The 19,879-nt window shown below is 44.1% G+C and overlaps 1 protein-coding gene across 6 annotated transcripts in view; it reads left to right on the top strand.

Annotated features, from left to right (window-relative positions):
* The window catches only part of RNF216 (ring finger protein 216), a 172,043-nt gene that overhangs the window by 71,163 nt on the left and 81,001 nt on the right, over positions 1–19,879 (top strand). For all 6 annotated transcript variants that reach the window (XM_060124573.1, XM_060124572.1, XM_060124575.1 and 3 more), the window contains 2 exons: positions 1,654–1,802; positions 2,314–2,392. In XM_060124573.1, coding sequence (XP_059980556.1) covers positions 1,654–1,802; positions 2,314–2,392 — 228 coding nt within the window. The remainder of the gene's footprint in view (positions 1–1,653; positions 1,803–2,313; positions 2,393–19,879) is intronic.

Below are 19,879 nucleotides of genomic sequence, written 5' to 3' on the forward strand. Positions count from 1 at the left end.
TTCAGTTATCTTCTGTTTGAAATTAAAATGAAGGATGAACTCAAAAAGAGAATCTTGCAGGCTGTTTGAACATATGAGGCTGCAAATTAGTATTTTTTTAACAAAATTTTTAAAACATTTTATATAGTTGTATTAAAATGAATAATATTTTTAATTAATTTATTTATTATTTTTGGTTGTGTTGGGTCTTCGTTTCTGTGCGAGGGCTTTCTCCAGTTGCGGTGAGCGGGGGCCACTCCTCATCGCGGTACGCAGTCCCTCTCACTGTCGCGGCCTCTCATTGTGGAGCACAGGCTCCAGACGTGCAGGCTCGGTAGTTGTGGCTCACAGGCCCAGTTGCTCCGCGGCATGTGGGATCCTCCCAGAATAGGGCTCGAACCCATGTCCCCTGCATTGGCAGGCGGACTCTCAACCATTGTGCCACCAGGAAAGACCCATAAAATGAATAATGTTTTATACAAGATTATATTTCTCTGTCCAAAGTCAGTTTCTCTTGACACCAACATACAATATGGAAAGGAGTTTTTTGTCTTAATGAACACTTAAAAACCAAAATTGCTTTTCATAAATGCCCCACCAATAATCAAACCACTTGACATCAATTATTCTAAAATCAGTTGTAATTCAGTCAAGGACTGAGTAGCAGGGTTTTTTTTTGTTTTTTGTTTATAAATGTATTTATTTATTTTTGGCTGCATTGGGTCTTTGTTGCTGCAGCGGGCTTTCTCTAGTTGCAGCAAGTGGGAGCTACTCTTCGTTGCAGTGCGCGGGCTTCTCATTGTGGTGGCTTCTCTTGTTGCAGAGCACGGGCTGTAGGCGTGCGGGCTTCAGTAGTTGTGGCACGTGGGCTCAGTAGTTGTGGCTCACAGGCTCTAGTGCACTGGCTCAGTAGTTGTGGCGCACGGGCTTAGTTGTTCCACGGCATGTGGGATCTTCCCAGACCAGGGCTCAAACCCGTGTTCCCTGCATTGGCAGGCGGATTCGTAACCATTGTGCCACCAGGGAAGTCCCCTGAGTAGCAGTTATTGAGCAGAGTAGTTGTGATTAGCAGAATATAGGCATAGTTTAAAGATACTGTAAGTTCGGTTCCAGGCCACTGCAGTAAAACAAATATCACAATAAAAAGAGTCACACAACTCTTTGATTTCCCAGTGCATGGAAAAGTTATGTTTACCCTATACTGTAGCCTGTTAAGTGTGCAATAGCATTTTGACAATCCCCTTCCCTCCTACCACTCATCTCTGCCTTCCAAGAGGTTCGGAACTCCAGCCTTTCCACAGAGTGTAGAGGGAATCAACTTGCTTATCATGAGTATTTGCTTTTCAGACACTGAGCTGTGACTTTCCTCCTCTAATCTGCTAAGTGATTTATCTTTCCTCATCTACTTCCCATCTTCATATATTGTGGTTTAGGCTGATAGACGTCCTCTGGTAGAATCAAAGATGGACTTTGTGTTTTTGTTTCATGGTTTTCTTGTTTTGAGTGTGGTTTCTCAGAGAAGAGGGGACCTTTACCATCTCAGAGTCTGTGTTCCAAACCACGATTTATTTGCTTCCCATTGAAAGATGCATTTAACCACTGAGGTTTTTTTGTTTCTCTGAAAACTTGGTTAAATTTTTTTTTTCCCTTTGCCTCCTGACCGTATCATTCTAGTCAGAGCTCAGCTGCATGGAAGGCAGCTGCACATGTTCATTCCCAACCAGTGAACTGGAGAAGGTGCTTCCCCAGACCATCCTGTATAAATACTATGAGCGAAAAGCAGAAGAAGAAGTTGCTGCAGCCTACGCTGATGAGCTCGTCAGGTGGGTCCTCAGAGTCAGAGTGTCACTTGTCAACTCATTCCCTGTTAGGAAGACTGCCTGGGCCCTTTCATTGGTGATGAAAATTCTGTAACAGAGCTCTATCTCCAGGTTTTCTGGCATTTCTTGCTTTTAAAAAAAGAGAATAATTGTATTCATAGAAAAATTTGCAGTTTGTATTTTTACCTACATTCCTGGGCACCTCTTAATCATCTGGCTTATAGGTACAGTCCTTGTGCGTTGGTTAGAGGAAAGATAACATGTGTAAGGAGTTCTCAGAGAGGTATGTTAAATATTGAGTGGTTTGCACTGAGGCAGAACCCAGAATGGCACCTGCATTTCCTGGTGAGAGCCAGCACAAAGCAGAGCCTCAGTCCATGTTTTAATGAAAAGTTAAGGAGCGAAAGGAGGTGTGGCTGTCCAGCTGAAAACTCCATCTCAGTATGAATAATCACATGGAACAAATCAGGCTTTAATATTCTGAATAATATTCCTTCTGCTGTTTTGATTCTAGGTGCCCCTCCTGCAGCTTTCCTGCTCTGTTGGACAGTGATGTGAAGAGGTTCAGTTGTCCCAATCCTCGCTGCCGAAAGGTAGGGAGGCAAATATTTTTTCTAGATTCGTATTTGTATTATGGACTGCCTTTGTGGCACAGATATGTGCTGGGTGTCTGCATGCTGACCCACGAGGAGGATTTGAGTGCTCTCCTTTTCATGAAAGCAAGTGAAGATTGGTTCTTTGTGAATGGCGGCTGACTTTGCTGCAGAGATGGGGGCCACTTACAGAATTTTAATCACATAGCTCTGGATCCCTGTTTCATGCCGTCTGCCTAAAGGGCAGATACTGCAGCGTAAACGGGAAGGGGTCTGTGCCAGTAGTCTTCCTGCGTGCCCCTTCGCCACCCTCTTACGCTCAAATACTTCTTTTCTGTGTGTGCACATGAGCGTGCACACACTTCCTGCCGCTTGAAAAGTCCAAGTGGTATTTCTTTGATTAAAGAATTGGGTGTCATGGTGGCATTTCTGTCACATGCGGTAGATGACTCACTCAGCTGTTCACATAAGGACTGATTGTGTCAGGTGAGACCAAAGCTGTCTAGTCGCCTTGCTGCTGAAAATCTTTCTTCCCTTTAGACTCCTATGCCATGAACTAAGAATGTCTTGAAATTTGTCAACCATTTATAAGCCACTGAAGAGTTTTTAAGGAATATAATATTGGCATCCACATAGACAAGTATGTTTTAAGCCATTTTCCTAAAATAGAATGATCAGAGTTGAATATTATAATATCTCCACCTTTTGGGGAGTGAAGAAATGAAAGTAGATATTGGAAAAGGAAGAAGAAACTACACTGATAGACTAAAACCTTACTCATTTTGTTTTCAACATTAACATTTCTGTGTAAAATCTGGATATTTTCTCACAATTGATGTATCCATTAGTAATTTGTCCCCACCCCAGGCTGTTGCTATAACAAATGTTTCAGTAGTCTCTGGAATCTTGGAACTAAGAAAGCAGACTCACTGACTGTCCTGTGTGCTTCCAGTGTGTTCAGCTCTAGAATGCCTGGGAAGGCAGTGCCTGAACTAAGATACAGAGAGCAAGGGAGGTAGCCAAGGGAAGAAAAGGGTGGGAGTAAAGTGAAAGTGAAGATGTGGAATGTTGTAGGTCCAAGGAGCAGTAGTATCCTGGACACTGACGTACTGGGAGTGTGAAGAGAAAGGCTTACGAGCTGGGAGGGGCCAGAGCCATGCAGGCCTTCAGCACCATTCTGAGGCAGGAGGATGGGGGAGTGAAAAAGCAGGGAGATCTGTTTGGCTGTTGAGTAATCAAGGTGAGGGATGCACATCACTGTCACCCGCCTCTGGAGTCTCCAGGAATTGCTAGTTTGAGCTAGGAATTATATTTCCTGGTATGATTCCAAATTAGACCTTGCCAATGAAAGTGCTCATATATGATTTGGAATGCCAGAGACAGTTACAGGAATGTATCAGGGTACTTATGAGTCTGAAACAGCATCCCGTGAGTATTTTGAGGATATCCAGCCTGGGATATCAGTAAAAGCCTCCTAGAGGCTCTTAAGATGCTAGGCAGAAAACCCAGATATTCTGCTTCCTCTCTGTGGGAGGAATATACTTGCCCTGCTGAACTTGGAGGGGGCCGTGTAGCTTCTTTTGGCCAATGAAATGGGTGAGAGGTCACTTGGAAAAACAGTGGTAAAATAAATGCTTAGGGGTGATGTCAGCAAGGTGGTGGAATAAGTAGCCCCAAATTCTCCTTCCCCCACAGAAACACTGATTCAACAATACATGGACCAGTTTCCTTTGTGAGAAATCTAGAAACCAGTTACAAGGCTCCTGCACTCCATACAGGGCAGTTAGCTGCATTGAGGCCTGTAGGAAAATTAGTGGAGCTCACTCCCCAGAGCCTGTCCCCCAGCACACATAGCACACATGGGAGGAAACACCTAACTCCTTGCTTCTCCTTGGGGAGGCAAAGAGCAGACTAGAACATACATCTAACATTCAGACTTCTCAGAGGGCTTACCCAAGGGGCTGGCTTATGTCTTTCCTCAATCTAAGCACCGACAGGAGGGAGCACCAGGTTTCAGATCCTCAAAAACAAAGGCAGTGGTTTGGACTAGCATACGCTCCCTCACCTTTGCCCCTTTCCTTGGCTTAGTGTAGAAGGAGCAGGAGAAAACCCCCAATTCCCAGCTTCTGGTTAGGGAGGGGAAGAGTTGGAGTGTGCGTCCAGTGTCCCAGCTTTTTGGGGTGCTGCCCAAGGGGCTGGTTTCTGTCTCACTTGACTCAGCACTGACAGGACCCTGCATACTCAAGAGGCCTGGAAGCTTCTGAGGAAAAAGGAGCTGAGACGCTTACTGCTGCTACAAAGGACCCACAGTATAGCAGACAGAGGCCATTATGTCTCTGTGGCTTTTCCCTCCAGGAGAAAGGAAGAGTGGGACATACACCCAATGTTCTAGCTTTTGAGGGGGAGGGGGGGAGCTCTTCAAGGGACTGGTTTCTCTCTTGTCCAACTCAGAGCACTGATGAGACCCACCATACTCTAGATGCCTGAGGTCTACTGAGAACAAAAAAGAGCTGGGCATCTTATAGCCCCTCCAGAGAACCTGCAGTACTGTAGATGGACACCAGAGCGAGCAAGAGATAACAAGCTCCTGAAAAAAAAAAGCCAGCAAAACCTCTCTGAATTGGGAATTTACACACATAGGTCCAGAGAAGGTGCATCCACGGGAGAGGTTTGAGAGTCCTCCATAATTTATAGCCCGACTGATTGGTAAAGGCTTTTCCCCGTACAGGGCCAGTCTAAAGACTGGGAGAGATGGCTGTTTTTCAAATGTATAGATCCTGACAAAGTAACAAGGCACAAGAAGAACCATGGTCTAACCAAAGGAACAAAATAAATATTCAGAAACTGTCCCTAAAGAGATTGAGGTATGTGAATTACCTGACAAAGAATCCAAATAATCATCATAAGATGCTCAATTAGGATGGACCCAGACATTTTATAATCAAATGGTCAAAAGTCAGAGACAAGGAGAATTTTTTAAACAGCAAGGGAAAAGCAACTTGTCATGTACAGTGAGTCTCCCATAAGATTCTCAGAGGAGGGCTTCCCTGGTGGCGCAATGGTTAAGAACCTGCCTGCCAACGCAGGGGACATGGGTTCGAGCCCTGATCCGGGAAGATCCCACATGCCGTGGAGCAACTAAGCCCATGCACCACAGCTACTAAGCCTGCGCTCTAGAACCTGCAAGCCTGCGTGCCTAGAGCCCGTGCTCCGCAGCAACAGAAGCCCACGTACTGCAACAAAGAATAGCCCCCTGCAACAAAGAGAAAGCCCGCGCGCAGACCCAATGCAGCCAAAATATAATAAATAAAATAAATAAATTTATTTAAAAAAAAGATTCTCAGAGCATATCTCAGCAGAAACCTTACAGGACAGAAGAGAGTAAGATGATATATTCATAGTGGTAAAAAAGTAAAAGAAGAAACCCTGCCCATCAAGACTACTGTATCTGGCATAACTAAGTGAGGGAGGAATTAAGACCTTCCCAGATAAACAAAAGCTTAGGGGGTTCCTCACCACTAGGCCTGCCCTACAAGAAATGCTAAAGGAAGTCATTTGAGTTGAAATGAAAGGATGCTAGATAGAAACACAAAAGCACATGAAAGTATAAAGCTCACTGGTAAAGATGGATATGTAGACAAACAGAATACTGTAACATGTGTGTATATAATCACTTTTAACTCTTGGTATAGAACTTAAAAGACAAAAGTATGGAAAATATATAAAATATGTTTATGGATACACAATATAAAAAGACATAATTTGTAACATTAACAGCATGAAATGGAAGGGAAGTAAGAGTAGAGTTTTTGTATGTGATCACAGTTGTTATCAGCTGAAAATAGATTATTATAAATATACACAGAAGAAAGAAAGGAATCAAAGCATGTCACTACGAGAAATTCAATGAAACACAAAGGAAGACAGCAAAAGAGGAAAAGAGACCAAAAAGCAACAAGACATAGAACAACAAAATTACAGTAGTAAGTTCTTCCCTGTCATTAATAACTTTAAATGTAAATGGATTAAAATTTCCAACCAAAAGACACAGAGTGACTGTGTGGATTTTTTTTTTGGCTGCGTTGGGTCTTCATTGCTGCGTGCTGGGTTTCTCTAGTTGCAGCGAGCAGGGGCTGCTCTTCATTGTGGTGTGCTGGCTTCTCATTGTGGTGGCTTCTCGTTGCAGAGCACGGGCTCTAGGCACACGGGCTTCGGTAGTTGTGGCACACGGGCTTAGTTGCTCCGTGGCGTGTGAGATCTTCCTGGACCAGGGCTCAAACCTGTGTCGCCTGCACTGGCAGGCGGATTCCTAACCACTGCGCCTCCAGGGAAGCCCTGGATTTTTTATTTTTTAATCCAGCTATATGCTGTCTACCAAAGACTCACTTGAAATTTAATGGCGGACTTACCTGGTGGCACAGTGGTTGAGGGTCCGCCAGCCAGTGCAGGTGACGTGGGTTCAATCCCTCATCCAGGAAGACCCCACATGCCGCAGAGCAGCTGGGCCTGTGCGCCATGGCTGCTGAGCTTGCGCTGTGGAACCCGCAAGCCATGGCTGCTGAGCCCATGTGCCACGGCTGCTGGGGCCCACTCGCCTGGACCCCATGCTCTGCAGCAGAGAGCCCACTGCGGTGAGAGGCACATGCACCGTGATGGGGAGAGGCCCCCACTTACGCAGCTGGGGAGGGCCCACCCACGAGCAAGGACCCAACACAGCCAAAAATTAATTAATTAATTAAATTGTATTTTAAAAAAGAAATTTAATGGCACACATTGGAAACAAAAGCATGGAAAAAAATATTTCATGCAAATGATAACCGAAAGAGAGCCAGGGTGGCCATTCTTATGTCATACAAAATAGTCTGTAAGGCAGAACTGTCATAAGAGAGAAGGACATTATATAATGGTGAAAGGATCAATTAACCAGGAAGATATAACAGGGATAAATATATATGTATCCATCGTCAGAGCACCCAAACATAAGAAACAAACATTGACATATCTGAAGGGAGAAATAGGCAGTTCACTAATAGTTGTAGATTTCATTACTCCATTTTTCAATCATAGATAGAACAAGCAGACAAAGAATCAGTAAGGGGGCTTCCCTGGTGGTGCAGTGGTTGAGAATCTGCCAGCTAATGCAGGGGACATGGGTTCAAGCCCTGATCTGGGAGGATCCCACATGGCGTTGGAGCATCCAGGCCCATGAGGCACAACTACTGAGCCTGCGCACCTGGAGCCTGTGCTCTGCAACAACAGAGGCCGCCATAGTGAGAGGTCTGCGCACCTTGATGAAGAGTGGACCCCGTTTGCCACAACTAGAGAAAGCCCTCGCGCAGAAACAAAGACACAACACAGCAAAAATAAATTAATTAATTAATAAACTCCTACCCCCAACATCTTCTTTTAAAAAAAAAAAATCAGTAAGGAAACAAAGGACTTGAGCAACACTATAAACCAAATGGACGTAACAGATATACAAAACATTCCACCCAACAGGAGCAGAATATACATTCCTTTCAAGTATACATTTTATAAGGCCAGCATCACCCTACTACCAATGCCAGACAGAGATACCACAGGAGAACTACAGGCCAACGTTCCTGACAAATGTAGATGCAAAACTCCTAAACAAAATGCTAGCAAACCAAATTCAACAGCACATTAAAAGGATTATACACCATGACCAAATGGGATTTATCCCTGGAATGAAGGATGGTTCTACAAAAATCAATCAGTGTGATAGACCACATTAACGGAAGGATAATTATATCATCTCAGTTGATGCAGAAAAATCATTTGACAAAATTCAACACCCTTTCATAATAAAAAACACTCAACAAACTAGGAGTAGAAGAAAATTACCTCAGCATAGTAAAGGCCATGTATGAAAAGCCTACAGCCATTGGTGAAAAACTAAAACTTCTCCACTAAGATCAGGAAAAAGTCAAGGATCACTTTTGCCACTTCTGTTCAACATTAGTACTGGAAGTCCTAGCTGGAGCAATAAGCGAGTAAAAGAAATAAAAGGCATTCAAATCGGAAAAGGGACTTCCCTGGTGGCACGGTGGTTAAGAATCCTCCTGCCAGTGTAGGGGTCACGGGTTCGATCCCTGGTCCAGGAAGATCCCACATAATCGTGGAGCAACTAAGCCCATGCGCCACAACTGCTGAGCCTGTGCTCTAGAGCCCACGAGCCAGAACTACTGAAGCCCGCACTCCTAGAGCCCGTGCTCCGCAACAGGAGAAGCCACTGCAGTGAGAAGCCCATGCACTGCAACGAAGAGTAGCCTCTGCTCACCGCAGCTAGCAAAAGCCCTGCGCGACAATGAAGACCCAACGCAGCCAAAAATAAATAAGTTATTTTTTTTAAAAAAAACCTGTTAGAACTAACAAATTCAGCAAGGTTGCTGGATACAAAATCAACATACAGAAATCAGTTGAGTTTTTATATGTTAACAACAAACAATCCAAAAAGGAAATTAAGAAAACAGTTCCATTTATAATAGAATCAAAAAGAATAAAGTACTTAGGAATAAACTTAACCAAGGAGGTGAAAGACTTATGCACTGAAAACCGCAAAACACTGTTGAAGGAAATTAAAGGAGATACAAGTATGTGGAAAGACATCCATGTGCATGGATTGGTTATTAAAATGTCATACTATCCAAAGCCATCTACAGATTCAGTACATTCACTACATTCAGTACATTCAGTACATTCAGTACATTGGGATAAAAATCCCAATGGCATTTTTTATAGAAACAGAAAAAACAATCCTAAAATTCATGTGGAACCCCAGTAGCCAGAACAACCTTGAGGAAGAACAAAGCTGGGGACCTCACACTTCCACACTTCAAAGCATGTTGCAAAGCCACAGTGATCCAAACAGTATGTTACTGGCATAAAGACAGGCATAGAGACCAGTGAAACAGAATAGAGAGCCCAGAAATAAATCCATGCATATATAGCCAAGGGTGCCAGGACTACACAGTAGGATAGTCTCTTCAACAAGTGTTGCTGGGAAAACTGGATAACCACATGTAAAAAAAATGAAATTAGACATTATCTTATACCATGTACAAAAATCAACTCAAAATGGATTAAAGACTTAAACAAATGACCTGAAACTTATAAAATTCCTAAAAGAAAACATAGGGGGAATTTTTCCTAACATTAGTCTTGGCAGTAATTTCCTGAATCTGACACTAAAAGCACAGACAACAAAAACAAAAATAGACAAATAGGAATGCATCAAACTAAAAAGCTTCTGGGCAGCAAAGGAAACAATCAACAGAGTGAAAAGGCAGCCCTTTGGAATGGGAGAAAGTATTTGCAACCTACTTATCTGATAAGGCATTAATATCCATAATATATAAGGAATTTCTACAACTCAGTAACAAACAGCAACAACACAAAAAACAAATATGGGCAAAGGTCCTGACTAAGCATTTCTGTGAAGAAGACATACAAATGGCTAACAAGTATATGAAAAGGCGCTCTATTTAACTAATCATCAGGGAAATGCAAATCAAAACCACAGTGAGGTATCACCTCATGTCTATTAGGGTGACCACTATCAAAAAAAAAAAGCAAAAAATAACAAGTGTCAGCAAGGATATGGAGAAATTGAAACCATTACAGGATGTTGGTGGGAACATAAAATGGTACAGCTGCTATTGAGAATGGTATGAAGTGTCCTCAAAAAATTTAAAATAAAACTACTATACAATCTAGCAATCCCACTTCTGGATTTTTATCCAAAGGAATTGAAGATAGGATCTTGAAGAAGTATTTGTGCTACCATGTTCATTGCATTATTATTTATAATCAAGATATGGAAACAGCCTAAATATCCAGTAGATAAAGAAAATATGGTCCATCCATATAATGGAATATTATTCAGTATTTAAAAAGAAGGAGATTCTACGACATGGATGAACCTTGAGGACATTATACTAAGTGAGATAAGCCAGTCACAAAAAGGCAAATGCAGTATGATTCCACTGACAAGGCGTATCTGAAGTAGTCAGTCATAGAAGCGGAAAGTAGAATTGTGGTTGCCAGGGGAGCAGAACTGGGGAGTTGCTGTGCAATGGGTGTAGAATTTCAGTCACACAGGATGCAGAAGTTCTAGAGCTCTGCTGCACATCAGTGCACACATAGGTAACAGTACTGAACTGTACACTTAAAATGCATTAATAGGGTAGATTTCGTGTTATGTGTTTCTTACCACAATTTAAAAAAGAGAGCATATGGTTCACTGTCTCTTTTCCTTCTGCCAAGATAGACATGTAGAAGTAAGTTTGTTTTGAGCTACTGAAATTTGAGTTTGTTCCAACAGCATAACCGAGCACATTCTGACTGGTACAGATCATGAGAACCACAAGTGACAATAGGGGTGGAGAAAAGGAAAGATAGTAGGGAGATAGGATTAGAAAGAGATTTTTGACTGTGGGGGTGGGGAGAAGCCCAGATGACTCACTTTTCTGGTTTGAGCCACTAAGTGGGTGATGATGCTATTCACACAAAATTGGAAATAGAAGAGAAAAAGGTTCCAGGAGAGAAGATCAACTCTGTTTTGCAGATGTTGAGTTTTGAGGGTGGAGGTGTTCGTATTCAGTAAGCGTACTTTTCCCCAGTGCCTGGCACATATCAGGTGCTCAGTGATTATTTGGGACATGACTAGGGTTAGGAACGCAGGAGAGAGATGGGTTGCAGAAAGATTTTGGAGTCAGGAATAAGAAGCATTGAAAGGCGGGAGTCCTGGGGGAAGGCAGAGGGCAGAATGCAGGGAACTCAGGGGGGTTGGGGGTTGGGGTGAGGCCCTCTAGGAGTTAGGTCACAGGAGTTAGAGAATGCTGGCACCTAAGGATGCTGGCAGCATTTGCATTAGAGTCTCATCAAATTTATAGGTGAGTTTATAAGGAAAGTATTACCTTTAAAATGTTGAGTCCTGCTATCAAAGTTCAAAATAAGTCTTTCCAGTGATTCACATTTTTTTATGTCCCTTAGTAGTGTTTTACAGTGAAGGGAATGCATCATAAAGTGTTATAGATCACAGTGTGCTTCAGAACCTGACCCTCACTTGCGGACAATAGCATTCATGTTCTAGACTTGCTTTCTACCATTAGGGTAAGATCTGCAGTGTTTGGCCCACTGTGAGAAATAAAGGGAAAACTGTCTCATGGGACCTGAGGCAGTGACAGCCGGTTAACGGTTACTGAGAAGTTCCCAGCTGTCCTTTGAAAAGAAGGGAGAACTTAAAAGTAAAACGTTTGATCCTTATTAGGAGCTATGGAAAGATTCGCCACAAGGTGGCACTAACACTCCATGAAGAAAGGTTTTCTCTTGGGCATTTCAAAAGCATGTGTGTCTGCAAAACACTGTCCTGTAAGCAGAACTGACAGAATTCTTTTAGGTTTAGTACCAAAGCAAACCACTCTTTGCATTCAGAGTTTAACATCAAAGAGTCATTGTTTTTAGGACATATGCTTTTACCTTTTTCACTTGTACACATTCTCCTTATGACATTCTTTCTCTTCAGCTACATGGCTAAACCAACTGTTAATCCTTGAGGATTCCTCATCTTCAAGAAATGAGCCACAAGCTAATTTGGGCCCTTGTGAGACTAAGGGCTTCTGCTTCCTTATTGCCGTGTCACTGCCAGTAATCTAAACTCCAGTTACGTTTCCGGGAACTTGTCACTCTGAGATGAGGCATTTATATTAATGCATTATCTGGAGACGGGCTTGAATGCCTGGAATCATTCCCCTGAAATCCCTGAAGAGTTAGTAAGACACTGTATCTTTGATGAAATGGGGGGAGAGTCTTTGTTACATTGATATGATGAAATGCCTTTGTCAAGGCCCTCTCGGCGTCCTGTGTGCTCTCTGATAAAGGATTCATCAGTTTGCTTTCAATGTGTTGCTTTTAGGAGTGGATTGGATGGGTTTGGTGTGGGACTGCAGGGTGTTAGATTAAAAAGAGATTTGAAAGTGATACTTCTGGAATATCTTTTAGGGTCAGAAGCTTCCCTGTTGGGTCTCTTTCTTACTGTCTAGAACCATAACTTTGCTCCATAAACTCAGAGATATGGAAGTAGAGCTTTCCCGAAGGGTAACCAGGACCACAAGGCGGAGCTTTAAGAATACTCACGAAGCAAGTGCTGTTAGGGAGACCATCGGGTGGTAAGACTGTAATCACAGTAGCTGTGAAGAATGCCTAGTTTGGTGTCTTTTAGTGGAGAACGTGAAGTGACTGTGTAACCGCTCATCTTTTCCCAGTGTCACTTATATTTGTTTTTATGTATCTTTCCCACCTGCCAGCTTTCTTCTCCACTCATCTTTTTTATGCTTCCCAGGCACCATCCTATCCTTGGTAGCATTCAGTGTTATTGACTCTGCAGCAGTAAAATATAACCAAAATTCACATCTGCAGTGAACCAGTTTGTTGCTAAAAACAGGCATCTGCAGCCGCCTAAAGTAGCTCAATGGCTGCGTGAAGAGAATGTAAATGAGCCTAGACCAGCTGTCAGTGCCAGGGCAGCTCCAGCTGTGACAGTGGACGGTTGGCACTTATTAGCAGCACTATAATTTGAGGCCCAGCCAGTCAGCTGACTCGTGTGCTGAGCACAGGCCTTTACATTTATCTAGATATGAATGAAGCTTGAGCCTCTTGTTTTCATTATCAGGAAGGACCTTTATTCAGGAAGTAACGTTGAGAAGAACCAAATGTCTGGGTAACAAAAGGATTTTTAAGTCCCCAAATGAGGGCTCCTTTACTGGCGTGGAAGTCCATGCTGCATAATGCAAGTCCAGAAAAGAAGTGGGGTGGTGTGGGAATTCCTTCTCAGGCATTTCAGCTGCCCCTGCTTCTCTCAAGGTGAGTCACTCCTTTCCGAGCCCGAGGGCTCTGGCTGAACAGCTTAAGACCTCAGGCTGCAGTGGCGTGCAGGTGTGTCAGGAAGGGTGCCTTGCAGGACCTTAGGCTCCTGGAGGTCCCCATGGCCACCCTATGAAGTGGACACTGAGGTAAAATGGTGGAGCTGAGAACCCAAAGGGGGGCCTCCCTACCGCCCCCAAACAGTCCAGAGTGGATCCGAAAGGCCATCTCTGTGAGCCGTCCTCCCAACAAGCACTGAGTAGAGCTGGCACTGTAGCAGCGAGGTTTCAGGATTTAACTCTGTTTTTGTCTTAATATTTTCTTTCCACTTTTTAAAATTCTCCATAGTAAACAGCGTAGTGAGTCTGTTCATCATAGGCTTCTCAATCCTTGAAGATTTTGGTTGATAACTACACACACTTCCTTACTTGACATCTAACCATCAAACATTGTTTGAGAAGCTAGGTCTTCCAGTTAGGGGTGTGTGTTTGTGTGTTTCCAAGAAGAATAAAAGCAAAGAAAGGCAAATATTGCTTACCTCTTCCCACCCTGCCTTCCCTAATAAAAGTCAAATAAATACCATCTCTGCTGTTGTTTGCAGTCGTTACTTAAAAGGGAGATAGATATCCACCCAAAATAGGGAAAGGTAAAAATATGCATGCATTAAACTGAAATGCCAGTATGAATAAAACATTTATTTTTGCTTCCCCTCAACTGTACAGAAATAGTTTTTATTTTTGTACAGGCATACCTCATTTTATTGCACTTCACAGATACTGCATCTTTTTTTTTTTTTTTTTACAAATGGAAGGTTTATGTCTACCTTGCATTGAGCAAGTCTTGTTGCTGTTTTTCCAACAGCATTTGCTCACTTTGTGTCTCTGTGGCACATTTTGGTAATTCTTGCAGTGTTTTAAACTGTTTCATTATTATTTGTTATGGTGATCAGTGATCTTTGATGTTACTATTGCAAAAAGATTATGACTCGCTGAAGGCTCAAGTGATGGTTAGCATTCTTCACCAATAAAGCAGTTTTTAATTAAGGGGCTTCCCTGGTGGCGCAGTGGTTGAGAGTCCGCCTGCTGATGCAGGGGACACGGGTTCGTGCCCTGGTCCGGGAGGATCCCACATGCCACGGAGCGGCTGGGCCCGTGAGCCATGGCCGCTGAGCCTGTTCGTCCGGAGCCTCTGCTCTGCAGCGAGAGAGGCCACAACGGTGAGAGGCCCGCGTACTGCAAAAAAAAAAAAAAAAAGTTGTAATTAAGGTTATATGCATTTTGTAGACATAATGCCATTGTACACTTAATAGTACATTGTACAGTATAGTGTCAGCATAACTTTTTTTGTGTGTGTGTGTGTGTGGTACGTGAGCCTCTCACCGTTGTGGCCTCTCCTGTTGAGGAGCACAGGCTCCGGATGCGCAGGCTCAGCGGCCATGGCTCACGGGCCCAGCCGCTCCGCGGCATGTGGGATCTTCCCGGACCGGGACACGAACCCGTGTCCCCTGCGTCGGCAGGCGGACTTTCAACCACTGCACCACCAGGGAAGCCCTGTCAGCGTAACTTTTATATGCACTGAGAAATCAAAAAATTCATGTGACTCCCTTTACAGCATATTTGCTTTTTTGCCACGGTCTGGAACTGAACCCATGATATCTCCTAGCTTAGGGGACTGGTAAGCGGGCACAAGCAGTGCCGCTATGCCTGCTTCCTCTTGGAGGCTGGCACAGCCCCTCAGATTTCTCCCCTTGAAGCTCTCAGAGGTTGACTGCTGACTTTTCAGCAGATGGTGGAGTGCATTTCAGAGCCAAGGTGGTCCAGACACAGCTGTCAGTATGGACTTGGGGCCTGAGGGCAGAGCAGCAGCCTGGGCCTCGGGTGGGTTTTCGCCGACTTCCCTCACCCTCAGGAAATGGGCATTGCTCTCTCTTGCCCCCAGAGAACATTCTGGTGCTTCTTAATGAAGCTGCTTTAAAGGGTTAAAATGTTGCCACCTTCTAGGAGACAAATCACAGAACTTCCTGTTCTCTGTAGAATGAAGAGGCTTTGCCTTTCTCCAGCAGCATTGCTTGGGACAAGTACTTTTTTTGCTGGGCTTTATTAGTAAGTTCTCTGTTTTGAGAGTTCTTCTTGAATACAGTTACATGAGAAATATTCATGGATGCACTGCTCTGGGTCCAGCCCTGTGCTGGGTGCCATGAGGCTGTAAATATCAAAGAAATCCATGCTGTTGCTTATGATGCAGCTAAGGAGACAGTCTGGCATAGTGGATAAGACAGGGATTTTGTTGTTAAACCTGCTCATGTTTTAATTCCAGCTCTTCCTCTTCTTGGCTTTGTGACCTAGGGTAAGAACGTCATCTCCCTGAGCCACATTTTCTTTATCTATAAAAGGAGAACAATTACACCTATGTCCTGGAGCCTTTGTGAAAAGTAAATGGCTTGTCAGTTTTATCTCAGTAAATCTACACCAGGGGGGTTGGGCGGGGGGCGTTAAATGCCGTGATGTAGCTGAAGTGCTTACCCCACTGCCCAGCACTTCCTCAGTAAACAGCCGCTGTCCGTACAAGGAAGGCAGAGACTGATGCCGACAGTGTGTACAGGTGCAGTGCAGGCTCAGGTGAGGACAGGAATTCCTAGAAAGGAGGAACCTCTCCCAGGTTTGTAAAATCTTTTACCACAAGAGCACAGAGTTCCCCTAAAGTGGGCAGATGTGAAGTCCCATCAGGGGACCAAAAGAGGACTCCTCACTTACCTTAAATTTTCAAATCATGTACTCAGAAAATTTCATTTCTTACTAGCATGCCACAATGGAAAGGGGATAGATTTTTGAAGCTAAATTTTTTGCTGACCAATACGTTCTGTCAGAAATAACCACTCTCAGTTCAGCCCACAGTGTTCAAGTTGAGAGAGAACCCTGTTCTGCCCTGGGGAGAGCTGTGTCTTGAAGCAGGCTGCTCGTGGGTTTGCTCTCAGTTGCTTGGTCTGCACCACTGCTGTGTCCCCTCCTTTCAGGTTTCTCCTTGATTTTTTTTTAACCCCTATCCAGAAGGATTGGCATCTCAGGGAATGATATTCAAAGAGATGAGTGTAGGAAGGACCTAGAAACAAAACTGATAGTACATTTTGCTGGAGAACTCAAAATTAGTCACAAAGGGAATATTTTTAAAAGTGTTGGTTCGTCTCCATGATTCGTTGGTAATTGTCTTCCTAGCAGGGTGCTGACCTTGGAGTCTTGACCGTCACCCGCATGTGCAGTGCAGCAGGCAGCCCTGGGGGTTGGGGCTGCCCACCTTTTGCTGTCCTCTTAGCAAATGGACACACCTCCTTGTCTGTCTTCTGTTGTTTTGGTCTCTACTAAGATATACTGTCTGTGGTGCTTGAAGAAAAAGATTCTGTGGATTAATAGGTTTGTATGGGCACTTTGTTAAAATAGGAACTCTGACCCTTTTTCATGGTTTTTATGGCCACCATTAGCCATTGTTTATCAGACTCATAGCGGCCTAACCCTGTTCACAAACCATACGGGGATCAGAAGCTTTGAGTGCCTCTCTTTCTGGAAACCACATATTGTTGAGTGCCTTTAGACGTTTTGCTAAAATAATGCATTTTCCTGTGCCTGTGGCCTCATCAAAGGAGAGATGCATTTTGATTCAAAATCTTTAGAAATCTCACATTAAAAATCCCTCAAGAATTGATAATCTACAGAATATATTTTTATAGAGTCATTTGCCTCCTTTTTGTCTTTCACTAATTGTGTTACTAGGTGTCAGCATCTTAATTTGTTTTAGCGATCCTCATCGTGATATCCTTGAGGAAGGAGTGTGTGTTGTGTGTGCGTGCATGTGTGTGTGTCTGTGTGTGGTGCATGTATGTTGGAGAGCAAAGCAATAGTGTCCCCTCTTCGCATTCTCAGCACAGAGCACTGCAGGGCTTCCAGCCTTCCAGGTAGAAGAAAAATTGTTGCTATGGTAATAACACAAGCTCAAAAACACCCTGTATCCCCCTGGGTGTCTGTGTCAGGGAGGAGGAATGCAGGCAAGGGAAGCGGTAGCAGAGAGGAATGTTCAGGCAAAATCAGAGCGAAGCCTAGGCTAAAGCTGCCACTGGATGGAATTTCTTGTGTTTACTGTTGAATTCGAGGTCATTTTGCGATTGCTGTGTGGTAGCTGAGAAATGTAAATGGTCTTTTACTCCCCAGTGTCCTCCCTGAGTCAAACAGAGAATGAGAAGGGCCTCTGTCATCTCTGTGGTTCCCAAAGGCCACATGACCTTCTCCCAGGCCACAGTTAGAAACGAGTGTGTGTATCTGTGGCCAGTGTACCGCTCCAAGTGGGACCGACCACCCAGACCTGCAGCACCCACTGCCCTTCATCTCCAGTATAACAGGTTAAGGAGTCAGCCTTGCTGTCTCACTTGAAGCCAAATGGCAGCTTTTGTGCTCTGCGTCTGCATTACATGCTAATGTCTCTTGAGAAGATGGACTCAGAATCACCTTGGTAACTCAGAGCAGTGCTGAGAAACCAAGTGCAGTCCGCTGAGGTTGGCTTGAGGAGCACGACCAAAAGCTAGTGTGCTGCTCTGCCAGAAAGTCAGAGCCAATCTAGTCAGAGTTCCTTGAGGTGGGAGTTTAGCATCATAGTTACACCCGGCAGAAGTCACAGTACCTGCCAGCAGCGCTCTTGCCGGCTTTTAGGGGCTTTCTACTCCTTGTCCACTCAAAGTCACGCAGCTAGCAGGTGACAACATCAGGGTGACAACCCTGAATCAAATCCAAGGTTTTCTTACTTATCATTGTTTGTGTGTTTTTAGGTGTGATTTTGGTATGATCGTTGGTTTTTTAAGAGTCCTTGTCTTTTGGAGATACAAACTGAAATGCTTACAAATGAAATGATGTGTAGTCTGGGATTTGCTTCGAAATTATACTGGAAGAGGGAGGACGGGAGAGCAGGTAGGGTTTAGAGAAGCCAGGATTGGCTCTGATCTGATAATTATTAAACATGAGTGACAGGTACATGAGGTTCATTATATTACCTACTTTTGCATATATTTAAATTTTTTCATAATAAGTTAATTTAAAAAACAGAAATCTAGATGTGTGTGACTTCTCTGTGTCTGTGCTCTGACCTACTTCGCTTTACTACTTTGAGGGCACCTCACTCTTGGAAACTGGCAGGACCCTTCACTCAAATATTCTGTTTCATGGTGTAGTCACTGTTTTAAGAGATGAAGAAAATCTGTAACATAACAGGAAAATGTCAGCAGCTATTTCTGAGAAGATTAAAGGGCTAGTCATCCTGGAGAAGGGAAGGCTGCATGTGTGTAGTTTCTCTATTGGTACAAGATTCTTCCATACAAGTGGTGGTGACCTGATGTTTTCCAACTTCCCTGAGAAAACAGACTTCAGCTGCCCATCAGGAATCCAAGATGGATCACTAGACTATAATGTAACCAGTGAAACAGGTTCCAGGAGCCTGGGGCCCTGCGCAGAGGCTCACGTACAGCCCTCGACAGATTCTCCTTCCTCTAGGACGACTGGCAACATGCAGTCTAGCCTCGAGGCCGGGAGGGAGACCAGATGACCTTTCGAGTGTCCTTCCAGTTCAGAGTCTCTGATTTCTAGAATACTGAGGGCTTTCAAACTGGCATTGGCATTTGGTTTTCAAAGAGAAGTAGGCTAAGAGAATTTCTCAGATCAAATCCCTAAAGCCTCATAAAAGCACTTTTCAGTTTTATTTCCCATCAGAAGCATATATATGGAAAGCATTTTAAGTTTCAAAAGCTCCCTAGAAGCTGATCCAGATTCTAGCCCAAAGAGAGTGAAACAGATCGCAATTTTTTTCTTCTCTTGTCTTTGACAGCGGCTTGTCCTTTTGCCTTCCCCTCCCCTCTTCTGTCACATTTTGCTGCTAAAAATCTCTGTAGCTCCCTGTCCTGTGACCACAGCCCTCTTTCTTCCAAGGCCCTCTTGCCTCCCTTCTTTTCTCCCCCAAGGCCAGCGCCCACTCTGACCTAACTGTTTCTCCTGGCTTGGATCTTTTCTCCAGGTGGCACCCTTGCCCCTAAACCCTTCATTCTATGGCTGTGCCTGCTGTGCAGGTCCTTCCCTCGCTAGAGCTCTGGACTCAGTCCTTCCTAAAAAGCTTTGTCCAGCCATCATGCAGAAGCAGCCGACGAGGGTCTTGCCCCTTATCCTCCCCGATGTTACTTCCTTCTTCTCTGAACATGTTTGTGAGCCGCTCCTTCAGCCTAGACTTGTGCCAAGACAGGCGGGACATCACTGCTTGGTTGGAATCTGGTCATTCAGATACTTACTAAGCGCTCCCGTGCCTGAAGAAATGCAAAAGGGGCAGCCACAGCCATAACCTAAGTTCTTGGCAGGGGAGGCCAACTCCTGTGAAGACAGTTAAATAGTGAGATGGTGATGGTGACTGCTCTAGGGAGTCAGAAGAGCGGTCAGGAAGTACTCCCTGAAAGAGCAGGGTCTTGGCCTGACTGGGACTTAACGGGTGGTGATGGGGGACTGGTACTCTGACACGAGCAAAACTGCATGAGTGGTCAGCCAGTAGACAAGTGTGACAGAGCAGGAGAAAATGGCACTAGGA

This window comes from Lagenorhynchus albirostris, chromosome 15 (assembly GCF_949774975.1).
Source record: "Lagenorhynchus albirostris chromosome 15, mLagAlb1.1, whole genome shotgun sequence".
Taxonomy (NCBI): domain Eukaryota; kingdom Metazoa; phylum Chordata; class Mammalia; order Artiodactyla; family Delphinidae; genus Lagenorhynchus; species Lagenorhynchus albirostris.